Source organism: Bombina bombina, chromosome 6 (assembly GCF_027579735.1).
Source record: "Bombina bombina isolate aBomBom1 chromosome 6, aBomBom1.pri, whole genome shotgun sequence".
In the NCBI taxonomy this organism is placed as follows: Eukaryota; Metazoa; Chordata; class Amphibia; order Anura; family Bombinatoridae; genus Bombina; species Bombina bombina.
Window position 1 is genome coordinate 511,476,177 of NC_069504.1, and position 24,740 is coordinate 511,500,916.

The 24,740-nt window shown below is 36.8% G+C and overlaps 1 protein-coding gene across 1 annotated transcript in view; it reads left to right on the top strand.

Moving 5' to 3' along the window:
* Nucleotides 1–2,683: 2,683 nt before the first annotated feature.
* LOC128664501 (olfactory receptor 1019-like) overlaps nucleotides 2,684–24,740 on the top strand; it is a 35,201-nt gene continuing 13,144 nt past the window's right edge. Inside the window, exons 1-2 of the mRNA XM_053719323.1 lie at nucleotides 2,684–2,936; nucleotides 22,826–22,961. Coding sequence (XP_053575298.1) covers nucleotides 2,684–2,936; nucleotides 22,826–22,961 — 389 coding nt within the window. The remainder of the gene's footprint in view (nucleotides 2,937–22,825; nucleotides 22,962–24,740) is intronic.

The following is a 24,740-nucleotide window of genomic DNA, read 5'->3' on the forward strand; positions in this document are numbered from 1 at the left end:
AATTCAGGGAAATTTGAAATCACAGGCTTATTAGTCTCCCACAAGGGATTAGCCCAGGCAAGAGCTGTGTCAGAGAGTAACGAGATGAGAAATCCCACCTTAGCTCTGTCAGAGGGAAATGCATGGGGTAACATCTCAAAGTAAATGCCCACCTGGTTCAAAAACCCTCTGCACTTATTAGGATCACCTCCATAACGCTGAGGTAGAGGTGCAGAACCGGACATGTTCCTGGCAGGACTAGGTGCAGCAGCGGAAAAAGGAGCAGCCATAACTTGTGGGACACTTTGGTCCAAATATTCAGTGCAAGTCAGCAAATTGATCCAAGCTGTGATCCTGTTCATCCATCCTGGAAATTATGGCAGGTAAAAGTGGATTATTAGCACCATCAGGATTCATGTCCCTTGCGTAATGTCAGGGTGCCAGGAATTAGACTGAGACGAGAAGTGCAAAAATAATCACACCTTTATTAATAGCAAAAAATAAAAAAAAGTCCACAAGTCAAATAACAAGCCAGGAATCAAAACCAGAGCTGGAAGTCAGACAAGCCGAGTCAGGACCAAAAGCGAATAGTCAGACGAGTCGGAATCAGGAACAAGGAGAACAGCAGAGTCAGGAACAAGCCAGGGATCAGGAACCAGGAGGGACATCAGACAGCCAGGTAATACACAGGAGCTCTCACAAACAGGTCTGAGACAATGCAAGGGCAAAGTATACTGAACAGAGGCCCTTTAAATAATAAGTGATGACATCACAATTCTGACACTGCATCCTGTCTCACACGGATGATGTACACCAGTCTGGCCATAAAAGGAAGTGCAGGAATGAGCAGCATCACACAGTATGCACCAGAGGCAGCAAAAGAGGTGAGTAAAATGGCTGCCAGCAGCACATGGCAAACAAAACAGGGAAAAGACCCTGACACAGTTATACCTTTATGAGGTGCTTTAAATGTAGTGCTGCACACTTAAGGAGATCTATACCACATTTTAAGTACCACCTTCTCCTCTATCAGCTTTACAGCATCTCCTTATATACCAAGTTTTGTTCTGTTCTCTCAAACAAAAAAATGTTCCATAACAAGCACACGCAGCATGGCCAGACTGAGGCGCTATAAACTTTGTCAACTGATACTTGCGGTTTTTACTGCTTCAGCTCATGGTTTTTTCAGATGTACTCCTGACCACTTCACTGCTGCCTTTTATAACCCTGCTCCATCCACTGCACCTCACGAATGGTTCAGGGTCCCATCACCGGAATGAAGGTACAGTGAAATTACGAAGATTTCATTCAGTCCCTGTAAGAAGCACAATGTATCGTATCTTTCGCCGGGAAGCTGCCACAGTGAACATTTTTAGTTGTAGCCTCAGTCACCTTCCAGTTCTTCCGGCAGTTTGAGGATCCTACCGCCCTTTGGACTTTGGGTGCACTTGTGGCCAGTGCCAACCGGCCCTTGTTGCCATCTGTGACTTCCGTGCTGATGCTGCCAACAATGTTAGTTCCCCAGGCAGGGCTCACTGTATAGTATCTTTCACCGGTGAGCTGCCGCAGTGGACATTTTTAGTTGTAGCATCAGTCACCTTCCAGTTCTTCCTGCAGTCTGATGATCCTACCGCCCTTTGGACTTTGCATGCACTTGTGGCCAGTACCAACCGGCCCTTGTTGGTGTCTGTGACTTCCGTGCTGATGCTGCCAATAATGTTAGTTCCCCAGGCAGGGCTCTCTCTTTCCCGGCAATAGAAATTCAGCATGCAGGGGTGTGCGGTTACCAGCTCCTCTCACTGGAGCTGCAGAGCATGCATTCTTCCTTCACGCTCCTCCCACCGGAAGTCCAGAACTCATTCATCTCAAATACATACCACATGGCACAAAGAGAGCTCAGGACAGATTGAAAAAAAATTAATCAAATTTTAAAGCTATCAGCTGCTAAGCTATGTAACAGGACATGGCTATAATTGGTGAATTCACTCCCATTATCTTTGTTAAATGTAAGAACCAGCTCTAGGGGAGGACTCAAAATTTTACCATTTGAACTGTTGCATGGTAGACCTCCTCCTGCATACACCCCTACATCTCATTATGTACCAGACTTTTATGTACCAGAACTGAAGGATATATGTTATCAACCCCTTATCTTCTAGAATTACAGAAGCAGATTTGCTCAATTCCGAGATATTCATAGAGTTTCAGCCATTGCCATTGGACACTGCTGCCCAATTCATTCAACCCAGATATAAAAAGTAGTTGTGAAATATTATATCTATAAATACACTGAATGTATTCTGTTAGCTTTCTGTGGAAGTATTTTATAGAATGATGATTGCCAATGTTTTATTAGTTTTAATTAATTCATTTTTTTTATTCCTTCCTAGGTGCAGAGTTTTTCCACCTCCTTATGTATCTAGCTGTTAGCTGACAGATTTCTGCATAACCCTGACCTATGTACTACTGAAATTGACTTTTTACCTATGCAAATGGCCAGGGTTCAAACAGGGGGTGGAGCCAGCAGCGCATGATATATATATATATATATATATATATATATACAGACATTTTATCACCCTCGTGGTCACACAGTTGTTATGGCTAACATCCGCCAGATTTTGCAGAGATCAGCAGACTCTTTAACCCATCATCACAATAAGCTTGCTGCCGCTTTGGATGGAGCTGTGGGATCTTGACAGTGATGTCTCCGGATCCGGATGAGGTGTACATTAATTGCGGGGATGCTTTGGGGCCCCGGCATTCCCCGCATATCTATGGTTTTGTATCAACTAAGTCCAAAACTTACCGAGAGGTTGAGGAGATCAATCCTAAGCTTTCATGTTCAAGCGTGGTCCTGCAGAGCCAAACAGGAGAGGATCTTACCCGTATAGATGTTCCGGAAGACAAGGAAAGCCAAGGGTCTCAAGTGACCTTAAAGTGCTTTGATGCTACTAGTACTAACTGTCATCTGGACATCTATAGTGTTTCTCTAGTGGGCCCAAAGATAAAGGAGACATTGCCACGACTCTCTCTTATATGGCGACAGTGCTATTTTCTTCATTTCTCTTGGCTTAAACCCTTTGAGGTAAATAGTGAACAACGTCATCTCTGTCTCAGAAAAGTTGGAGTAGGCTAAGAAAATCTACCATTAGGATCTTCCCTTCTGATATAAAGCCCTCATGTTTCAGCCCGACTAGATTAACTCATTCCCTTGATAGACAAGGTTAAAATATAAAGTGCAAAAAATGGGTATGTATGTGAGCGCCAATATGTGTAAAACACAAATGGCAATAGATCTTTTTAATATTGGCTTCTATATCAATATCTTTATTATTATCCTTTGGTTTTATTTCGGTTAGTTTTAAAAAGAGAACGGTCCACTAAGTACTGGTAATATGAATTATAAAATATAAAATAAGAAATATATGAAATACAGAATGTAAATAATCATTAATTTTATTGTTAAAATTTAATTATTAATTCATAGATAAAAAAGTATATAGAACGAACAATAAATATACAAAAGCAATAATACTAGTGATACACCTCCCTATTGGTACCAATCTTATAGTTAAACTAATTATACTTGTGAATAAAATATATATAAACAGTCTAAAAGAATATATGCACTAAAAGATTCTAAAAAAAGGAACCTTAAACAATAATCCTGAGTTTAAAAGTTATAGCAGTTGGTATGCTTACAATCTGGCTTAAGCATATATTAAAATGTCCTTTCTGTTTGAAAAAGTGATCTTTTCTGTTTGAAAAAGTGATCCACTCCTGTTTAAATTTAAATATAATTGAGCAGTATAATCCACTTGTTATTACAATAAGCCAGCATGTGAAAGTAAAGATAGTATTAGGAGCTCCAGTTGTCCGTATGGGAGACTTTCAGCAAATTGACATTTCAGTCTGATAACTCCAAAAGCTGCACTTATATTTGAAAACAGTTTCAAAGTTGAAACTGGTACCTTATTTAGATCCGCTTCCAATGCTCGTCAGTTTAGGGGAGACGCCAAACACAAAGTCCCGTGTCGATCCTTAGACACGCCCACAAGTGCGGGAAATGACGTCAGCGGTTTAGTTCCGGACTTCCTTGGTAGCGTCCATTGCCTCGATTCCTGCTCTTTTGTCAAGGTTTCCAGGTAGTTCTGAGTTTAACTTTGTTCTCGACCAGCTGCTTTCTGAACTCCACGGCTGCCTTGTTTCAACTGCTGAGGAGAATATACTCTCTGGCTGAGTCAGGCTGCAATTCTGAATTTCAAATAAGCAGCAGATTTTAAAATCTGCTGCTTATTTGAAATTCAGAATTGCAGCCTGACTCAGCCAGAGAGTATATTCTCCTCAGCAGTTGAAACAAGGCAGCCGTGGAGTTCAGAAAGCAGCTGGTCGAGAACAAAGTTAAACTCAGAACTACCTGGAAACCTTGACAAAAGAGCAGGAATCGAGGCAATGGACGCTACCAAGGAAGTCCGGAACTAAACCGCTGACGTCATTTCCCGCACTTGTGGGCGTGTCTAAGGATCGACACGGGACTTTGTGTTTGGCGTCTCCCCTAAACTGACGAGCATTGGAAGCGGATCTAAATAAGGTACCAGTTTCAACTTTGAAACTGTTTTCAAATATAAGTGCAGCTTTTGGAGTTATCAGACTGAAATGTCAATTTGCTGAAAGTCTCCCATACGGACAACTGGAGCTCCTAATACTATCTTTACTTTCACATGCTGGCTTATTGTAATAACAAGTGGATTATACTGCTCAATTATATTTAAATTTAAACAGGAGTGGATCACTTTTTCAAACAGAAAAGATCACTTTTTCAAACAGAAAGGACATTTTAATATATGCTTAAGCCAGATTGTAAGCATACCAACTGCTATAACTTTTAAACTCAGGATTATTGTTTAAGGTTCCTTTTTTTAGAATCTTTTAGTGCATATATTCTTTTAGACTGTTTATATATATTTTATTCACAAGTATAATTAGTTTAACTATAAGATTGGTACCAATAGGGAGGTGTATCACTAGTATTATTGCTTTTGTATATTTATTGTTCGTTCTATATACTTTTTTATCTATGAATTAATAATTAAATTTTAACAATAAAATTAATGATTATTTACATTCTGTATTTCATATATTTCTTATTTTATATTTTATAATTCATATTACCAGTACTTAGTGGACCGTTCTCTTTTTAAAACTAACCGAAATAAAACCAAAGGATAATAATAAAGATATTGATATAGAAGCCAATATTAAAAAGATCTATTGCCATTTGTGTTTTACACATATTGGCGCTCACATACATACCCATTTTTTGTACTCTTGATTGTTTTCAGGCTTAGGGATTGCCTGTTTTTTATGTGTAGCCCAGATCTTATCTAGCGCATTGTTTCTCTCACACAATTCCCCCTAAAATATAAAGTGCACAGCATGCTATAATTGCCATAGCGGATTGCAGCAAATATAACAATGGTGAAAGTTTAATATATTAACAGGTCTAGAGACTATATTAAGTTTTCTTTTTATGGTTCAAAGGGTATTCTTATGGGACTAACTTCCATCAAGGGACTACTACAATCACACGTTTACCTGCCTAAACTGTATGTGTGCATTTCAAATATAAATACCCTTAAATATGTAAGATGTGTGATTGGGGCAAACACCTAGTATTTGGGTTCATTCTCTCCCCTAGTTGTTGTCATATACACACATGACCCATATAATTTTACTAAGCATGTCATTACAGACCTCTAGAATTTATGATAGCTATGAGCTTGAGAGTCTGTTTAGAGCTTTTGTATATCTAGATAAGCTTACACAGGCCTCTCTAAATTTTAATAAGTATCAACAATGTTTTAGACCATGAACAACATTCTTGAAATATTTTGAACTACATCATACTATAAGCAATATTGTCCACTATACTATGCTTTATATAACATGAAGCTGGTAGTGAGAATATATGAAAATATCATATTTATGATCCTATGTAGCTTATAGCTTTTAGTTTCTACAGTTACTAGGCATACAATTTCCTTGTTAGCTGCACCCATTGGTAATAACTCGGGGCTTGTTATAAGTTTATTTTATTTTGCACTGTATATGTCTGGTATGATTTGAGGAACAGTAGACTTTTTTTTTTTATCCATTTATTCGCCTACACCAAACGTTTAATCTCACATATATTATCCTTATAACAGGTATCTAGGATGTTAGAAAAAAGTGCTAGGAGAGGCTGGTCCTACACTAGTGCTTTTATGTATAGTCTCCCTATTCATAATACTATCTTCAAGCTATTTAACCAGCGTCAATTTTGCTGCCTTGCCTAGACACATGTATAACAATTCTACCTACTGGTAAACAGTTACTAATGCCTCTTTTACATATAATCTTTAAAATAAACCCTACAGTTCTCAAAATACCTAAGTATACACAGCATGGGGCCTGCTAGCTACATGATTATACTCACATAAATAGCCCTGGTGAGCTAATTTCAATACCCTGCCTATGTTTAATTGTATACTTGTTTAAAGCATTTGCTTTGGTACTGTATATGACTCTCAAAATACCCGAATGGCTCCTTTTAACCCCCCCCCCCCAACCCACCTATGTACTCTGGAAACACTTAATTGTGTCCAGAGGCTAACTCTGCGGCTTCTCTTGCCAATGCTGCAAAAATAATTATACTTTTCTAAGATTATAAAGCTTAAAAAACAGTTTGTATTCTCTACATTATATATTTATATTGTGTATAACTACATGTTTATTCTATTAATGTCATTATATAGAAGCAAAGAAAATTCTAAATCCAATAATTCATACTTGCATATTCCACCATACCACTCAAAATACATAGCTATAGGATAGCAGATTTTCTAAACTTTTATATATATTTTTGTTCAGTATTAATAGTTTTGTTCTCCCACAGACTTAAAGGGACAGTCTAGTCAAATTAAACTTTCATAATTCAGATAGGGCATGCAATTTTAAACAACTTTCCAATTTACTTCTATTGTCTAATTTGCTGAATCCTTTAGATATCCTTTGTTGAAGAAATAGCAATGCACATGTGTGAGCCAATCACACAAGGCCTTTATGTGCAGCAACCAATCAGCAGCTATTGAGCATATCTAGATATGCTTTTCAGCAAGTGATATCAAGAGAATGAAGTAAATTAGATAATAGAAGTGATTATATATTATTATTTTTTTGGGCAAAGTGCCTGATGTGCTCTTTTCTCTGTATTTCTGTATGACACTTGAAATTTCACCTGTCTGTTATATTGCATATTTAACCTCAATAAAAATGATTAAAAAAAATAAAAAAAAGAAATTCTATCACGCTTGATGTGTTGTTGTAAACTTCAGGAAATTTTAATTAAGGTATTCTGACACTCTCCAGTGGTGTTTGCTATTGCAAAAGTAGTTCCTGTATATTGTAATGGTTCTGTGAGCTTGGCTATAAATTATGTGTTTGATGTGATTAGGATGAAATATTTCATGTGTAAACTATGAGGGATGGTCTACCGGCTTGGTATAAATTGCATTGTTTTTATAAATATTTACAGAAATCTAATGTGTGTGTGTGTGTGGTATTGCAGTTTAGTGTGTTTTAAAATGGGTGGTATTCCAAAACTAAAAGGTATAATCAATATAGTCATACTATGCCAGCAGTCTAATGCTGCAGGAAGATTAATAAACTGACAAGTCATGCTTGTTAATTTGCCAGTTTCCATTTTATGGAGGTAAATAAACTCTGCAACCATAGAATAGTTGTGTGACAGAATACATTTGATAAGTTGCATAACAAACTATGGCTATGTCATGTTGATCCAAATATTACCAACATGATGCTAGGCCATGCTATTGAGGAATTTTGAAGTCTCTAATTTAAAATATTGCAGATGTCTGTGGTGTGCTAAATTACTGTAGATGCTGTTTTTCCCCCAGGATCAGTTAATAATGGATGTAATGATTTTGGCCACTAGATGGAACTAACAGTAGCATCATAACCTTTACGATCTGAGTGTTGCTTGGAACAAGTATATTAACTATTAGCTTATTGTATGATTAAGGTAATTCAGCACAAAATATTGATTTAAAAGATTACTTTCTGTTATAATTTTTTAAGCTAAACAACTAACATATTAAAGTTAATAAACATTAATTAAAACCTACTGACCTATATTTTTTCCAAAACGAAGTTTCATAACGTTCTAAAAGTTATATCTTTTATTCGCTGATGATGTCACGTTATCCTGCCCACTATTTTCAGCACTGAGTGTTCAAAATACTTAAACCAATAACTTTGTGTTTAAAGCGCCATTTTGAAACCTAGGTATTGTAAACGGATTGGTACAGAGCAAAGGATACCCACAGAGTGGGTTTGGAAAACAATTAAATTTGCAGACAAGATTTCTGATATACGGTAGAGATATGTTAATGAAATGCTATTGATAAAAAGCGTATTTGGGGTAGTTAGTTAGTAACAGGCATAGAAAATATTTACTTACAGTGGCCCTTTAATTATTTTGGATGTAACAAAAATTAAACTGCACTGATTTCACCTGTACTTTTAAGTGTAGCTACACTTTATTATTTTGGTTATATCTGTTGAGATTTCAGTAGAAATGCTCATGTAAGCTAATAAAGGAAGCCATCAGTTTACAGCAGGGTTATGTTCCTGAAGGAGTAGTTGTAAAAAAAATGGTGTAAAATTACCCTTCGTTATATCAAGTCAAAAAGAAGTAAATGAGTTAGGTTCAAGGCTACTCTCAAGATTGACATTGGTAATGTAATATAATGTAATAATCCATAATTTGAGGAGTTTAAAGCATTCCCTATTTCATCTTACATGAGTTGCCAATCTACATGATAATTTGGTTAAGACAGATTTGGGCACAGGTAGGGCCAAGAATGTTAATTATCTAACAACCCCAAATACAGGGTGTTATCCCTGTTAGGGTTTCTCTCACTGCAACTCTAACAGGGGTCAGCCAATCGTATTGAACTCGCATTCTATTGGCTGATCGAACAGCCAATAGAATGCGAGTTCAATACAATCGGCTGATTGGATCAGCCAATCGGATTGAACTTCAATCTGATTGGCTGATAGAATTCTATCAGCCAATCAGAATTGAAGGGACGCCATCTTGGATGACGTCCCTTAAAGGAACCTTCATTCGTCGTTAGTCCGTCGGTAGAAGAGGATGGCTCCGCGTCGGCTCCTTTGAAGATGGCTCCACTCCGGATGGATGAAGATTAAAGACGCTGACTGGATGAACACTTGTACCGGATGGAGGACCTCTTCTTGCCCCGCTTGGATGAAGACTTCTACCGGATCAAGGACCTCCTCTGTGCACCTTGGATGAAGAATTCGGCTTGGCTGGGTGAAGACGACTCAAGGTAGGATGATCTTCAGGGGGTTAGCGATAGTTTTTTTTAAGGGGGGTTTGGGTGGGTTAGAGTAGGGGTATGTTGGTGGTGGGTTGTGATGTTGAGGGGGGTATTGTATTCTATTTTCAGGTAAAAGAGCTGATTACTTTGGGGCAAGGCCCAACAAAAAGCCCTTTTAAGGGCTGGTAAAAGAACCGATTACTTTTGTAATTTATTTTTTATTTTGGGGGGCTTTTTTATTTTATTAGGGGCTTAGATTAGGTGTAATTAGTTTAAACTGCTTGTAATTCTTTTTTATTTTTTGTAATTTAGTGTTTGTTTTTTTTTGTATTATAGAATAGTTTATTTTATTTTAGGTAATTGTAGGTAATTTATTTAATTAATTTAATGATAGTGTAGTGTTAGGTTTAATTGTAACTTAGGTTAGGATTTATTTTACATGTAATTTTGTATTTATTTTAACTAGGTAGCTATTAAATAGTTCTTAACTATTTAATAGCTATTGTACCTAGTTAAAATAAATACAAAGTTGCCTGTAAAATAAATATAAATCCTAAAATAGCTACAATGTAAATATTATTTATATTCTAGCTATATTAGGGTTTATTTTATAGGTAAGTATTTAGTTTTAAATAGGAATAATTTAGTTAATTTTAGGAATGTTATTTCGTTTAATTTAAATTATATTTATGTTAGGGGGGTGTTAGGGTTAGGGTTAGGTTTAGGGGTTAATAACTTTATTATAGTAGCGGCAACAGTGCGGGTGGGAGATTAGGGGTTAATACTATTTATTCTAGTGTTTGCGGGGCGGGAGTGTGTTAGGGGTTAATACATTTATTATAGTGGCGGCAAGTTCCGGTCGGCAGATTAGGGGTTAATAAGTGTAGGTAAGGTAGCGGCGACGTTGGGGGGGGGGCAGATTAGGGGGTAATAAATATAATATAGGGGTTGGCGGTGTTAGGGGAAGCAGATTAGGGTTTCATAGCTATAATGTAGGTGGCGGTGGTGTCCGGATCAGCAGATTAGGGGTTAATAATATAATGCAGGTGTCAGCGATAGCGGGGGCGGCAGATTAGGGGTTAATAAGTGTAAGGTTAGGGGTGTTTAGACTCGGGGTTCATGTTAGGGTGTTAGGTGCAGACTTAGAGAGTGTTTCCCCATAGGAAACAATGGAGCTGCGTTAGGAGCTGAATGCTGCTTTTTTGCAGGTGTTAGGTTTTTTTTCAGCCGAAACTGCCCTATGGTTTCCTATGGGGATATTGTGCACAAGCACGTTTTAGCTGCTTACCGCTACCGTAAGCAATGCTGGTATTGAGGGTTGAAGTGGAGCTACATTAGGCTCAACGCACCCTTTTTTGAGCCTAACGCAGCCCCTCAGACAATGCTAAATACAAGCATTGTTGGAAGGGTGCGTTGGGAAAAAAAAAGCAGCATTAGCTACGCGGCTTTTTACCGACAAAACTCTAAATCTAGCCATATGATTTGTATTTATTTTTATAAAATTGAATATTTTTTTCAGAAGTTTTTTTTTTTTTTAAGTTGTTTTTATTGAATTTTGTAACATAAAACAATAAAACAGTGTGACAAGTGTACAGATGGAATATATTGCGTTAACAATAAAATGCATTTTTTTATGATAACCAATCTAGTCCAAGTCTTTTCCCTCCCCCCCCTTTTTCTTTAACATAATAAATAGTGATGTCGCGAATAGTTCGCCGGCGAATAGTTCTCGGCGAACATAGCTTGTTCGTGTTCGCCGCGTCGGGCGAACATATGCGATGTTCGGTCCACCCCCTATTCGTCATCATTGAGTAAACTTTGACCCTGTACCTCACAGTCAGCAGACACATTCCAGCCAATCAGCAGCAGACCCTCCCTCCCAGACCCTCCCACCTCCTGGACAGCATCCATTTTAGATTCATTCGGAAGCTGCATTCTTAGTGAGAGGAGGGACAGTGTAGCTGCTGCTGATTTAATAGGGAAATCGATAGCTAGGCTAGTGTTTTCAGTGTCCACTACAGTCCTGAAGGACTCATCTGATCTCTGCTGTAGGGACAGCACCCCAAAAAGCCCTTTTTAGGGCTAGAACATCAGTCTGCTTTTTTTTTTTTTCCCTGTGTAATCTAATTGCAGTTGCCTGCCTGCCAGCGTGTGTCTGGCTCATTTTTTATGTTCGCGACATCACTAATAATAAAGTTAATATTAGCAAAATCACCTCATTCACACAACTTCTGAAAACATAGTTATAGTGGGCCTCTGTCCTTCATGTCTCTAAAACTTGGTTCCCCTGTATTTGGTTAGTAGTGTTTCTCTGTCTGGCTTTGATATACATGATCCATGGTTCCCATAACTATAGGAATTGATCTTTAGAGGAAAGTAGGTATGCTGCAGAGCTACACGTTCAATATAGATAATATATTTTTTGTTCTATTACTGGAAAAAGGAACCCCCCAGTTTCAAGGTATCTGGCAGTACAGGTTCTGGTTGCTGTACAGATTAGGGCTATGAAAACAATGAGAAAGATGCATCAAAGCAAACTTCCCATAGGGGGCACTTCCTCACTTGTGAACAAACAATACAATAAACACCATACAGAAAATACATAAAACAAATCCTCAAATAAATAATAAAACAATTATATATATTAACACATAAAGTCCTTAAGATCCAATATGGAGGCAGCACTCTGTCACAGGATGGTCAATCCCTAGTAAGCGATGATCTGGAGAAGAGAAAACACAGAGGTGCCAACATGGCCTAGTACCATCCAACCAGGCGATAAACAGTAAGATAGATTAAGGTACTCACAAAGGAAATGCACCCAATGGTGCTAGTGGGGCGGACTGGGACTTTGCAGTGGTCCAGCTCACGTATGCAGACAGGCTGTGCACCCAAGCAAGAGATTCACACTGGTATGTCACTGATGCCTAGGTAGAAACTAGAAAGCAGAGCTACCATAGCCTAGTACAGTGTGGACAGGCAAGGTGATAATAAATGGTAACACTTACAGCAAGTGGTGCACCTCCAGGTGCAGTATGGACAAACTGGGACTTCTCAGCTGCCTAGTAGATTGTGCTTCCTTGCAAACTGGATCCACTCCAAGCTCCACGAGGCAAGAATTAAAACTTCAAAAAAGCAGCAAGTATATCATAAAAACAAATCTTTATTTTAAAAACAGAGCAACACATTTCTCAGCTTCTCCTGTTTATTTTTAAAACAGAGCAACGCGTTTCTCAGCTGTTTCCTCAATAGCCTGAGGAAACAGCCCTTGAGAGGCTGAGAAACGTGTTGCTCTGTTTTTAAAATAAAGATTTGTTTTTAAGCTATACCCCTAAAGGGGCAATTGCATGGGCATTGCCCTTAAAATGGCATTCAGCTCTTTTACCTCCCATTAGATCCCTAATCTAAAAAAATAAATAAAGCCTAAGTCTAACCCCCAGATAGGTACTCACTGTTCCTGAAGTCCGGTGGGGAAGTCTTCTTCTAAGCGGCAACCTCTTCTTTCTTCATCTAGGACCATGGAACTGAAGACCGGCGACTGTGGAACTGAAGACCGGTGACTGTGGTGCCAAGGAGAGTAGAGGATTCTCTTCGTATGATCACCACCGTACAGTGAATATTGAATGCAAGTAACGCGTTTAAATATGGCATACCTTGCATTCCTATTTGCTGATTTGATTCTTCAAATTCAAATTAGCCAAAATGATGAGAGCTACTGAAATTGCCCCCTCGTATGCCAACCTGCTTTTTTTATTTTATGTATAAAGATATTATATATAGTTGCTTTCTTGCTTTGAGGTTATGATAAATGATAAATAATAATGCTGTCCTTTTTGACCCAAAGAGTTGTTTGAATATCCTGTTAATGCTAAGTGCAGCTGTGAATAAGTTATAAGATTTAAATCCAGACCAACCTACTTTTTTTGTTTTTAATCCAATCAAAGTGTGTCAGTCAGTTTATAGGGCTGCTAAAGGTGTAGAAAATTTATGTCTATGATTACGGTGGCTTAACACCTAAACCGTTCAGACGCTTGTCTGGTTGGTCTACATTGGGATACCAGTTCTCCTTTGTGCTCTTAATTACTCTATTTTTAACTTATGCGTAATAAAGTTTTTTCTAGCTATTTTTATTCACTAAGGCTTTTTGGACTCTTTATTGTTTATCTACTGAAATCCTATTGGCTGATTTGAACAGCCAATAGGAGTTCAGTAGCTTTCATCCTATTGGCTGATTTTAATTTGAAGAATCAAATCAGCCAACAGGAATGCAAGGTATGCTGTTTAACTTATGGCAATGCCCTACAAAATGCCCTTTTAAGGGCTATTAGTAGTTTAGTATTAGATTAGCAGGTGTTTTTATTTTGGGGGTGAATTAGGGGTTAATAGTTTAAATAGATACTTTGCAATATGTGGGCATGGTGGATTAGGGGTTAATGGATTAAATAGATACTTTTCGATATGGGGTTGGCGGATTAGGGGTTAATACAAAAGTTATAGCGGTGGGGGTTGTGGTTGAGAGGTAGATATCGCACATGCGTTGAAAATATACGCGCCCAACTTGTATGCAGCGCCGTATATGCGATTGAGTGTAGTGTAAGGTCGGGTTACCATAGTAACATATTAATGTTTTAGAAATCCGTAATTGGGTGGAAGCGTTAAGACAAAGCTAACTTACACCTACACAAAAAGAGCGACTGCACGCAAAGCGAAAACGTTTTCAATGAAAACCTGGTTATAAAATGGAACCGTAAATTACTTTTAGCTGTCAGCCGCTTCGGTAGCTTAAGGCTCCATTTTTAACAGTTCAATGGAAACGAGTCCTAAGTGTAGAGATAAAGTGTGATTGATTCTCATTTGGTGCGCAAATATTCCCTATTAGCACTGGAGTATTATGTATCAATCCTCTAACTATTAAGCACCTCCCTTCTCTGTCAGAGATTACCTCTTCCTCTTTATAGTAGCGTGATGGGTACGTATATACGAAAGAGGTTCTGAGGGCTATTTGGTGACATTGGATTAATTTTTCCAGTCTGTTACTTGTCAACATACACAGTGAATAAAGTAAATGAATGTGAAACCATCTGGTATGAACCTGTTGTTTATGGAAAAACTATTGAAAATATCCAACAATACATTCATAATAAATAATTCTCTGTAACATGAAAACATGTAAACTGAGTTGCAACAAATTTGCAGAAACATCATAACATGAACCAGGAAAATGTGGGTGGGGGGTAAAGGTAAGATGGTAGAGAGAGGGTTAAGAGCTACAATTTCTTTAAAGGGACACTGAACCCGAATTCTTTTCTTTCATGATTCAGATAGAGCATGGCATTTTAAGCAACTTTCTAATTTACTCCTATTGTCAAATTTTCTTTATTCTTTTTGTATCTTTATTTGAAATGCAAGAATGTAAGTTTAGATGCCGGACCATTTTTGGGGAACAACCTGGGTTGTCCTTGCTGATTGGAGAATAAATTCATCCACCAATAAAAAAGTGCTGTCCAGAGTACTGAACCAAAAAACGCAGATGCCTTCTTTTTCAAATAAAGATAGCAAGAGTACAAAGAAAAATTGATAATAGGAGTAAATAAGAAAGTTGCTTAAAATGGCATGCTCTATCTGAATCATGAAAGAAAAAAATTGGGTTCAGTATCCCTTTACCTAGTACATTACAGATAGCCATGTTATGGGAAGATAGGTAGAAATTACCTTTTGACAATTTTTTGGTCTTAGGTTGTTTGGTAGAAGGTGACTAGGTTAAATATTAGTCAAACAGTAATAAAGCATGAACCTAATGAATGGTGTATTAAGCTATATATTCTAAATAAATAGTTCTCTATAGTGTGAGAAGGTGTACATGATAATTGAGTTGCAGTTAGTTGGTAATGATATCACAATATAACCCAGTATAAGGAGGAAAGGGAAGGTAAGGGGGAGGGGGTAGAGGATATAAGACAGGTTAGGGAATGCAAATTCCATAAAGCAAATATGGTGCACATGATCATATTATAAGATAATATTTGAAGATGATCAGTCGTCAACTTTTTAGACTTAGGTTATTTATCAAAAACTGACTAGGTAGTACATTATTCAGACAGTATTAAAGTATGATCCCAATAGCTGGTGTATTGAAATGTTCAAGCTTTGATAACACATACATAAAACGAAAGAAAAAATGGAAATTTAATACTCAGGTCAGGTGGTCTGGATATCATCTTCTGGTGGGTGGTTGGACGGTCCCATCTGGGCTTTTGGATCCTTGTCTCTCTTTTCTGGGGTTTTTGGACTTCCCAACAGGCGTCCATTCTTTTTGGAATGATTGTTGTGGTGATTTGGGGGGGGGGGGTAATGGAGATGTAGCCTTCTTTGTGGGGTCTGACTTTCCTCCATAGAAGAGCAGAAGTAGGTGGTGCTTTGATAGTTGAAACTAAATTTAAATGGAAAATTCCATCTATATTTTAGGATAGGTTTCAGTTCTCTGCACTTGCAGAGGGTTATAGGTGCAAGGTCCGTTTATATTTGGATGTGATGTCCTTCGAATTTGATTGTTGTTGTAAATCTTGCTGCTTTTAGTTATTATTCATTTATATGGTAACAGTAGAGTTTCACAATAATGTCCTTGGGTAGGGATGGCTCTGGGGGTCTTGTCAGTGATCTGGGAACCCTAGCCAATAGAAAAAGCGTAGGGTCTGTTTCAGGCAGGAGTTGCTGAAAAATTTGTGTGATGGTTTCTGAGAGGTTGGTGTAAGATTAGATCTATTTTCGAGATCTTCAATTCAGAACTCTAGCTTCATATGGGAGGATTGTTCTTGGATGACATTTTGTAATATTGGGACTTTTTCTACTACATCATCCAATTTCTCCTCAATTTCAATGATGCAGCCCACTATTTCTAAGATATCTTGTTGTAATTCTGCTAATGCTGCTTTGATTTCTACCTGGAATAAAACCTTTATCTGAAAGAGTAGCTCCTGGTTGGAGGCCACTATTGGATGAGGATCAGTAGGATTTTCAGAGGTTGATGGCGATTTAATCCCTGGTGAGGATGGTGTCTCTTGAGATTTTTGTTTTAGTTGAGAGCAACATAGACAGTGTTTTGATTTTCATTGTGATCTTGAGTTTATGCTGATAGATATTATGTTGTTATAGGGACCTCTATGAGTGCACCTTCAGGGGTGTCCTCCTAGGAGTCCTGTTATGCGAAAAGTATTGATGAAGTGGGAGGGGGTGGGAATGGTTTTGTTCAAGCAAATGTAGATTTTTGCTGCAGTCTCATGAATGTGTAAGGCTATATGTTTTCTAATGCTTATCATTTATTTGTCAGGGATTTTCTCCCGCTAGACCTTCTTAATATCATCTGTTCTCTTTTTGCGTGTTCTGACGTTTGGATATTATTTGTATCTCAGAGTTGGTAATCTAATCAAGTTTCAGCTACTCGCTTTTCTGTGGCCTGCTCCCTTGTGTTTTTCCTCCGATCCAGAGGTATAAGCTTCCACTCTTCCAGAGGATCAATCTGTCGCCCTGTTGGTGTTAGGCCACGACCACCTCTTTATGTTGGGCTGGGTGATCCAGAGGTGCCTCTTCTCTCCTATATTACTTTTTAGGTCTCAAACACTGTTAAGATTTTTGGGGGTTAGTTTTAGGTCTAGTTTTTGCCTAAATAACCCTCTAAATGTGAGGTTTATACTCTGTTAGTGTGACCGCTCTGTTCTGGGGTTAGCTGCGCCCCCCATTCAGAATAGTTTTTAAAGTGTAATGGGATAGTGATCTAATGAGGTTTAAATAATGTATTTTATAGTACTTTTTTTGGATACAGTTTTATTTTATTTTGTATATATTTTGACCAACAGAGGGTGATCAAAGAAAAAATATACAATGTAACTTAGATTTTTGACCACTGGATGGCAGCAGAGAGGAGAAAAATAACACTTTACTATCAGCTCTGGTAATGTTTGTAGATATGAGGGGAGTTATGCGAGTTGTATGTATAAATATATTTTAAACTACCTGGAAATGTGTCAACACATTCAAAGCTTTTGAAAATATAAATTTTATTTTAAGTAATTGGTTTCGGTTTGTTTAAGAAAGTGCTACATTCAGTCAATAAAATGACCTACTAGGAAAAAAAAGTTACAGTACTCGATAGGGGCCTTATGATATAAACCTCTCTGCTGAGACGAGATGATATAAAATTTACCTCCTGCACTGCAAGATACCTCGAGAAATTCTAAAAAGAAAGATTTTGCTATACTTCTCTAAGAGGCTTTCCCTGCATTTCTGTATGTAAAGGTGAGATAAGCCTGGTGCAATATTGCACTGCAGGACATGAGAGTTTTGCTGCATTTACATTTTGTACTTTATATTACTTTAGACTTCAGATTACATTTTTTAAGTAATGTTATTTTATATACAGAAGTTTATTTAGAGTTGTGATTTAGAGTTCAGATTATGCTTAGAGTTGTGATTTAGAATTCAGATTATGCTTTGACAGTTTCTGTGACTCATACTTAGTATTTGTATATTTTACAAATTATAGTGCACTTTGTATGTCTACTATATAAAATAAAACTGAAAATCTGACTGTTTCAGTTTTGCAGAGAGCATCATTATGTTCTAGGTGCCAGATAAGCAAATTTTTTTTAGATTGTAAATAAATTATAGTGCAGACTTTACAGGGGCTGAATTTACTATATTCTGTAAGAAAAGGGCAAAACCTGGAAGTCCCAGAGAGAATAGAGATGCCTTCCATAGAAAGTTTTTAGGTTCTCTGGGAAACAGAATTTCACAGTGGAGAGAGAAGTTAACAGAAGAACACATGCAAGTGATATAAAGGATACGTTTGCAACAAATACAAATGAAACAATTTTTTTCCACTATAATTTAACTTGTTTTTGCTACTAGTCTGGTATATATTACTTTCTGTCAGTTAAATAAGTGCAGTCTAAATTTTGAGAAAACTTCACAGACATAAAGATGCCTATATAATTCAGTGAGACTAGCTTATTTAAAATACTTATAGCATTTTACAAGAATTATGAGAGAGCTTCAGACTAACCCTGGGAGCTCCCCTGTTCCTTCCCTTTACTGAAGCTCTGTTTTATTTTACAATAGAGAAACTACAAAGTGCCTTGTAAGTTTGGGAAGATACACAGAAATATACAAAGTTTGATCCTTATGCAACACAGGAACTTTCAAAAACATAACCAGAATTTGTAACTTCACTGCTGGATCTAAATCTAATTTTTTAAAAAACATAAAAGAGAAAGTGCAAAGCTTAAATGTAATAATAGTGAAAGTTTAAGTGTAACAAAACTCTCATATCATTCTATATTGCTATATTTCACTTTACTCTCCACATGCTGAAATGCAGAAAACACCCCTTAGACAAGTATAGCAAAATGTGCCTGTCTAGAATCTTGGGCGAGATTACATATGAGAAGAAGATAAACCAGCGTGTCATCAAAAACGCTTATAGGTAAAAAAAAAAAAAGGATTTAATTTCAACAGGATGTGTGTCTAGATTAGACAACTGCTGAAGTCCATGCCGTCCATAAGTTCCCCTTGCACATCAGGTGAATTACATATATGGTTCTGGCAGATCATATACTGCCATAAGTTGAATAAATCGGCGAGGTACAGAATGTGCGGAATAGGACTTCAGTAGCTCTCATCCTATTGGCTGATTTGAACATTTCAGCCAATAGGAATCCAAGGTACCCCAAAATAAAAGGGGTACCTTGCATGTAATCTTCAGTGTGCAGCGGACAAACGCATGAAGAGGACCTCCACATCGCCGAAGACTGCCACCTCCAAAGACCGCTACGTATATCAGAAGACCGCTCCGCTCCTCCAGGAAGAAGATAGAAGATGGTCCCTCAATGGATGAAGATGGATCCACTTGGATGAAGACTTTTCTCCACCTGGAAGAAGATGGGTGTACTGACTTCAGGAACGGCAAGTACATTTTTTTGGGGTTAGTGTTAGTTAGTTTTTAGATTATGGCTTTTTTTATTTTTTAATGGGCAGCAAAAGAGCTGATTGCCCTTTTAAAGGCAATGCCCATATAAATTCCCCTTTAGAGGCAATGGGTAGATAAGATTTTTTTAGAGTTTGGTCTTTTTTATTTTGGGGGGTTGGGTTCACTGTTAGGGGTTAATTTGTAGTTTTTTATGTAAATTAGTTGATTTCTTCAAGCCAATTCCCTACAATAGGCCCTTTTAAGGGCTATTGGAAGTATATTCTTAGATTAGGGGGTGTTTTTATTTTGGGGTGGCCTTTTTGTTTTTATAGGGGAATTAGAGTAGGTTTAATTTATTTTATTTTGGATAATTTCATTATTTTTTTCTGTAATCTTCGATTTTTTTATTTTTTGTAATATTAGATTTTGTATTTTAATTTAAACTAAGTTTTTGTTTTTTTAATGTAGTGTTAGGATTTTTTAATTTTATTATTTTTTAAGAAAATAGTATTTTTTATTTTATGTAATTGGGGTTAACTTAGGGGGTGTTATGTTAGGGGGCTTAGTGATTAGATTAATATTTTGTGTTGTGGGGGGATGGCGGTTTAGGGGTTGATAGGTTAATTAGGTAGATTGCTTTGTTGGGGGATGGCGGTTAATAGGCTAATTAGGTAGATTGTGTTGTGGGGGGATGGCGGTTTAGAGGTTAATAGTTTTAATAGGTAGTTTGTGATGTGAGGGGTTGGCAGATTAGGGGTTAATAGTGTAATTAGATACTTTGCATTTTGGGTGGGTGGCGGATTATGGGTTAATAACTTTATTAGGTACTTTGCGATGTGGGGTTGGCGGATTAAGGGTTAATACATATTATTTAGTTAGTGCGGTTGGGGGATGGCGTTTGAGAGGTACATATTGTGCATGCGTTAGGTGTTTGGTAAAACTTCCATGGAGTTACGGTACTCATATACTTAGCGCAAGGCTTGCTGTGCCTGCCTATGTGTGGCAAGATGAAAATGGAGTAAAATTTCTCAATTTTTGCAGCATAATTCCTTGCACTGAATATGTGACGCCGGTTCTATGTTATTAAAAACAGTGGCTGATGGGTAAAATATACATACCACATTCGTATGCAGTGCCGTATATGTGATCACTACATCCGTCAAAAAATAGCCGATGCCGGCTTTTGCGAGCGACGCCGCATATGTAATCTCGCCCCTTGTGAGAGATCTCGCAGTGGTGAAGGGTTCCACTCTTCTTCTTCTTCTTTTAGCATTCAGAGAGTTCAGCCATTGTGAAGTCTGCACTACAATTTCTCTCCAAGCAGGAGAATCTTTTATAAACAGGCCTTAAGACCTTAAAATGACCATTAAATACAGTCAAAATGCATAATAAAAAGTAAATTAAATTACACCTACAAATAAACAGTATATTTTTTTCTTACCCCCGGGCATCAAAAATATCCCACGATCACCCAACTGGCCTGGGGTTTGGAGGCTCTGAACTCGTTAGTGCAGCAAAGGTACGAAACCTCGGAGTGCTGATTGATGCTGGACTATCTTTTAAACAGCAGATTTCCTCCGTAATAAAATCTGCCTACTTTCATCTGAAAAACATAGCCAGGATACAACACTTAATTCCACTGGATGATATGCCAACATTAATCCATGCATTTGTATCCTCTAGGCTAGATTACTGCAATGCACTTTACTTGGGCCTCCCAAAAAAAGAACTCCAGACTATTGACCAATCAAACTCGCTCCTGCCACATAACACCTGTTCTCCACTCCCTGCATTGGCTTCCAATTAAATGGCGAACATATTTTAAAATTGGCCTGCTGACCTTCAAAGCCTTAAACAACCAAGGCCCACAGTACCTGAAAGAGCTCCTGACACCCTACATCCCATTCCGTTCACTTAGGTCAGCCAACACATCCCTCCTCTCAGTGCCAAGAATAAGGACAAACTCAGGCTCCAGAGCATTCTGCCACGCTGCCTCTACTTTCTGGAACTCTTTACCATGCACAATCAGAGAGGCACCGTCCTTACAGACTTTTTAAAAAAGCTAAAGACCCACCTCTTCCATCAGACATTCAGTCCGCTTATCTGACCTTCAGAAACTCCTAACTTTTATGTCTTATGTTGGTACAGTATATTTGTAAAGTGCTTTGAGTCTCACAGGGAGAAAAGCGCTATATAAATCGCAAATTATTATGATTATTATTATAAGTTTATTTTTTTACCCATTTGCCGGCCCCCTATATCATGTGACAGCCATCATCCAATCACAGACTAGTATACATATACACTATGAACTTTTGCACATGCTCATTATTAGCTGATGCCTCAAAAAGAGTGCATATAAAAAGACTGTGCAATTTTTGAAAATGGAAATAAATTGGAAAGTGTCTTAAAACTACATTGTCTATCTGAATCATGAAAGTTTAATTTTAACTTTAGTGTCATTTTAAGTCATTTTATTGACTTTTATTACATTTAGCCTTCTTTTCTACAACATGAGAAGCAGTGGTAATTATGTTGTGTTGTTTACCATTACAATTGCCAAAGGTGTAATCCAGTTATCTTTGTAGACTTAGTAATCATCCACAAAGGATTTTATTAGTACAAGTTACTCATGTGGGACATGAATGAAAAATGGGGACTGTTAAAATGTGCCAAATAAACTGATACCATGTTATTTATATAGTACAAGATATTACAGCAATAGATGATTAGGAGGTACAGCATTTAAGTGTGAGGTAACTGGAGCTGTGCCAAGTACAATGGTGTACACCTATTGTGAGTAAGTCATAAGGATTGCTGCACACCCATACATACATTAGTACAGGGGAGTTTCTTACTTTATGTTAGTGCAGTTTTAATTAGAAAATACATTGTTTAAAATGGGAAACATTACCTTTGAATCCTGGTATCAACATTAATAAGGTTATTGCTAGGATTTTTTTTTAATCATTAAGCTTTCTTTAGGACCACTTATAACCTGCTATTTTAAAGAAGAACTGAATATAAAAGAGCTCACAGCCTTAAACTAGAGGAAAGAAAATGTGACCTTCTTTAAAGAAAAAGTAAGAGCAATCAAGCTGTGGAACTCGACTGGGAAGTTGGTGACCATAGAGTCACTAGGGCTTAGATACCATTTTTAGCTAGATATAGTATCCCCAGTTTGGATATTGCAACAGGGAAGCTGCTTACTTCCGTTTGCAGGTGTTTTACTATATTACAAATATTATTCAGCTAAATATCACAACTTGTGTGTAAAACACAAAACGTTATATTTTGAGACAATTGGTATTAGTAGATGCATGTGGGTAAATATTATCATATAAAACATTAGTGGGTATGCAATATCAACAAGTGTGTTAAGTTTATTGCAGTAGTTTGTTAATTATTTAAAAAAAATAATGGTCAAATTGTTATAATTAATGATGACAGATTAATAATGTCACTCTATGTTTTTATACAGATAAGGCAGTTGTTTATGGAGTTTCTGGGCAATATATAGAGTATGAAGATATAGGGTTTGAGAACGAGTGGAGCGCTATTTATCACTCCCGTTTGCGAGCTAACAGTGCTCAACTTTGGCTTTTTACATGTGTCGGGTACCGCACATATTACAAGTTGAAAGTAAAAAGTTCTCGCTTACGGGATACGCCAATGTGCGCAAAAAGCCAAAGTTACAATTTTGCGACTACATTAACATATTCTCCCATAGACTTCAATGGAGCTCAAAAAGTGGAAAAAACCTTGCACTTAACAAGTCGCACAAACCTGATTAAATTTTCTCAAGTGTGCTAACGTGACATAAAATATTAACATTTCACATTCCAATGTTGTTCATATAGAAGAATATGTTATATTTTTTTCATAAATACACACACACATATATATATATATATATATATATATATAAAGGAATATCTAATTAAAAATAGTTAGAACATATTTCCCTATGTGACTTACATTGGAATGTAAAATATTTACAATAAAAACACAGTATAACACTTTATTAAATATTAATATTGCATAAATATGACTTAACTGCAAAGGGCTCTAATGCACTTATATATGTCTATGTATACATATGTATTTATGTGTTTGTATATGTATATATGTCTGTAAATACATATATACGCCTGTAAATACATAAATACAGGTGCACACACAAATGTATTATTTATTTATTTTTATTTGAGCGTAACAGTTCACCTGAGCTCTGAGGTTGCACTATCTCGACGCAAGTTGAATTCAATTAGATAACAATAAAGTAAAGCACATTATGAAAAAATAATAAAATGTATCTTACTGAAGCAACATAAAAACACTCAACTGATATGAATATATTAAAACATATTTTACTTCACTTTGTAAAACATTAAAAAAAAATAATTATAATTATCTTAAAATAATCATAAATCAAATAATCATAAATATTTATGGTTTGATGCAAATAAAAATTGTATCCTTAGTCTTCTGTCTTTTTCTCAGAAGGATTTCTGCTAATCCTTGGTTTAAAAATATACAATTCAAGAATGAAGGAGTAGCATGACTACTTTATAATTAAATTATCTCTTTAAATGGTGAGATTCCTTTTCTTTTTAACCTTGTTCTATTTTTAAATTGGCATTAGGAAATTCAGAATGTTATTGTAAAACAATGTAATTATTCTGGCAGAATTGAATGGGAATAGGTGAATGTCTCAAAAACATCTGTCAAGATTTACTAGCCCTCACTGAGGCCTAATGTCCACTGAGGTGGTACAGTTTGGAAACTGATGGTAACATAAAAAAATCTCTATAGACTTTTATGGAAATAAATATTTTTACCACAACTTTCCAAACTTCACCACCTCAATGAAAGCAAGGCCTGAGGAGGATAAGGTGATAGATCTTTGTGAGTTCAATGTTGCACAATTAATATTCATAAAGGTTATCACAATAGTGGTATGCATTTTACATTTAAACAACCAAAGTAATCTGCCTAGCCAACAAAGAAAACTGAGTGATCTTGTATATAAAATGCATTTCCATCTTAAGGTTCACTGACATTCCTAGCTAGGTCACAAAGCTTTACATAGTTCTGGAATATAGACTTAAATCTGGAGCAAATTATAAGGTGAAATATCTTGATAAGCCTGTTACAGTATGTTCTCTGGAGGTGCTGCTGTCTTATGATAAAAGCATGCATGTTTTTTTATCTTTATCTAGAAAACAACTCATTTTGATATTTTTATGTAGCCCCTCTAAATTACATTCTGTCTCCAATACATCAATTCTGGGTGTTACTGCATCTATCAGTGCTGCCAAACACCAATTTCCTAAGCTTAAAGGGACATACAACTGCTGGACACAACTTCAATAGAAAGGTTACTATTCACCAAA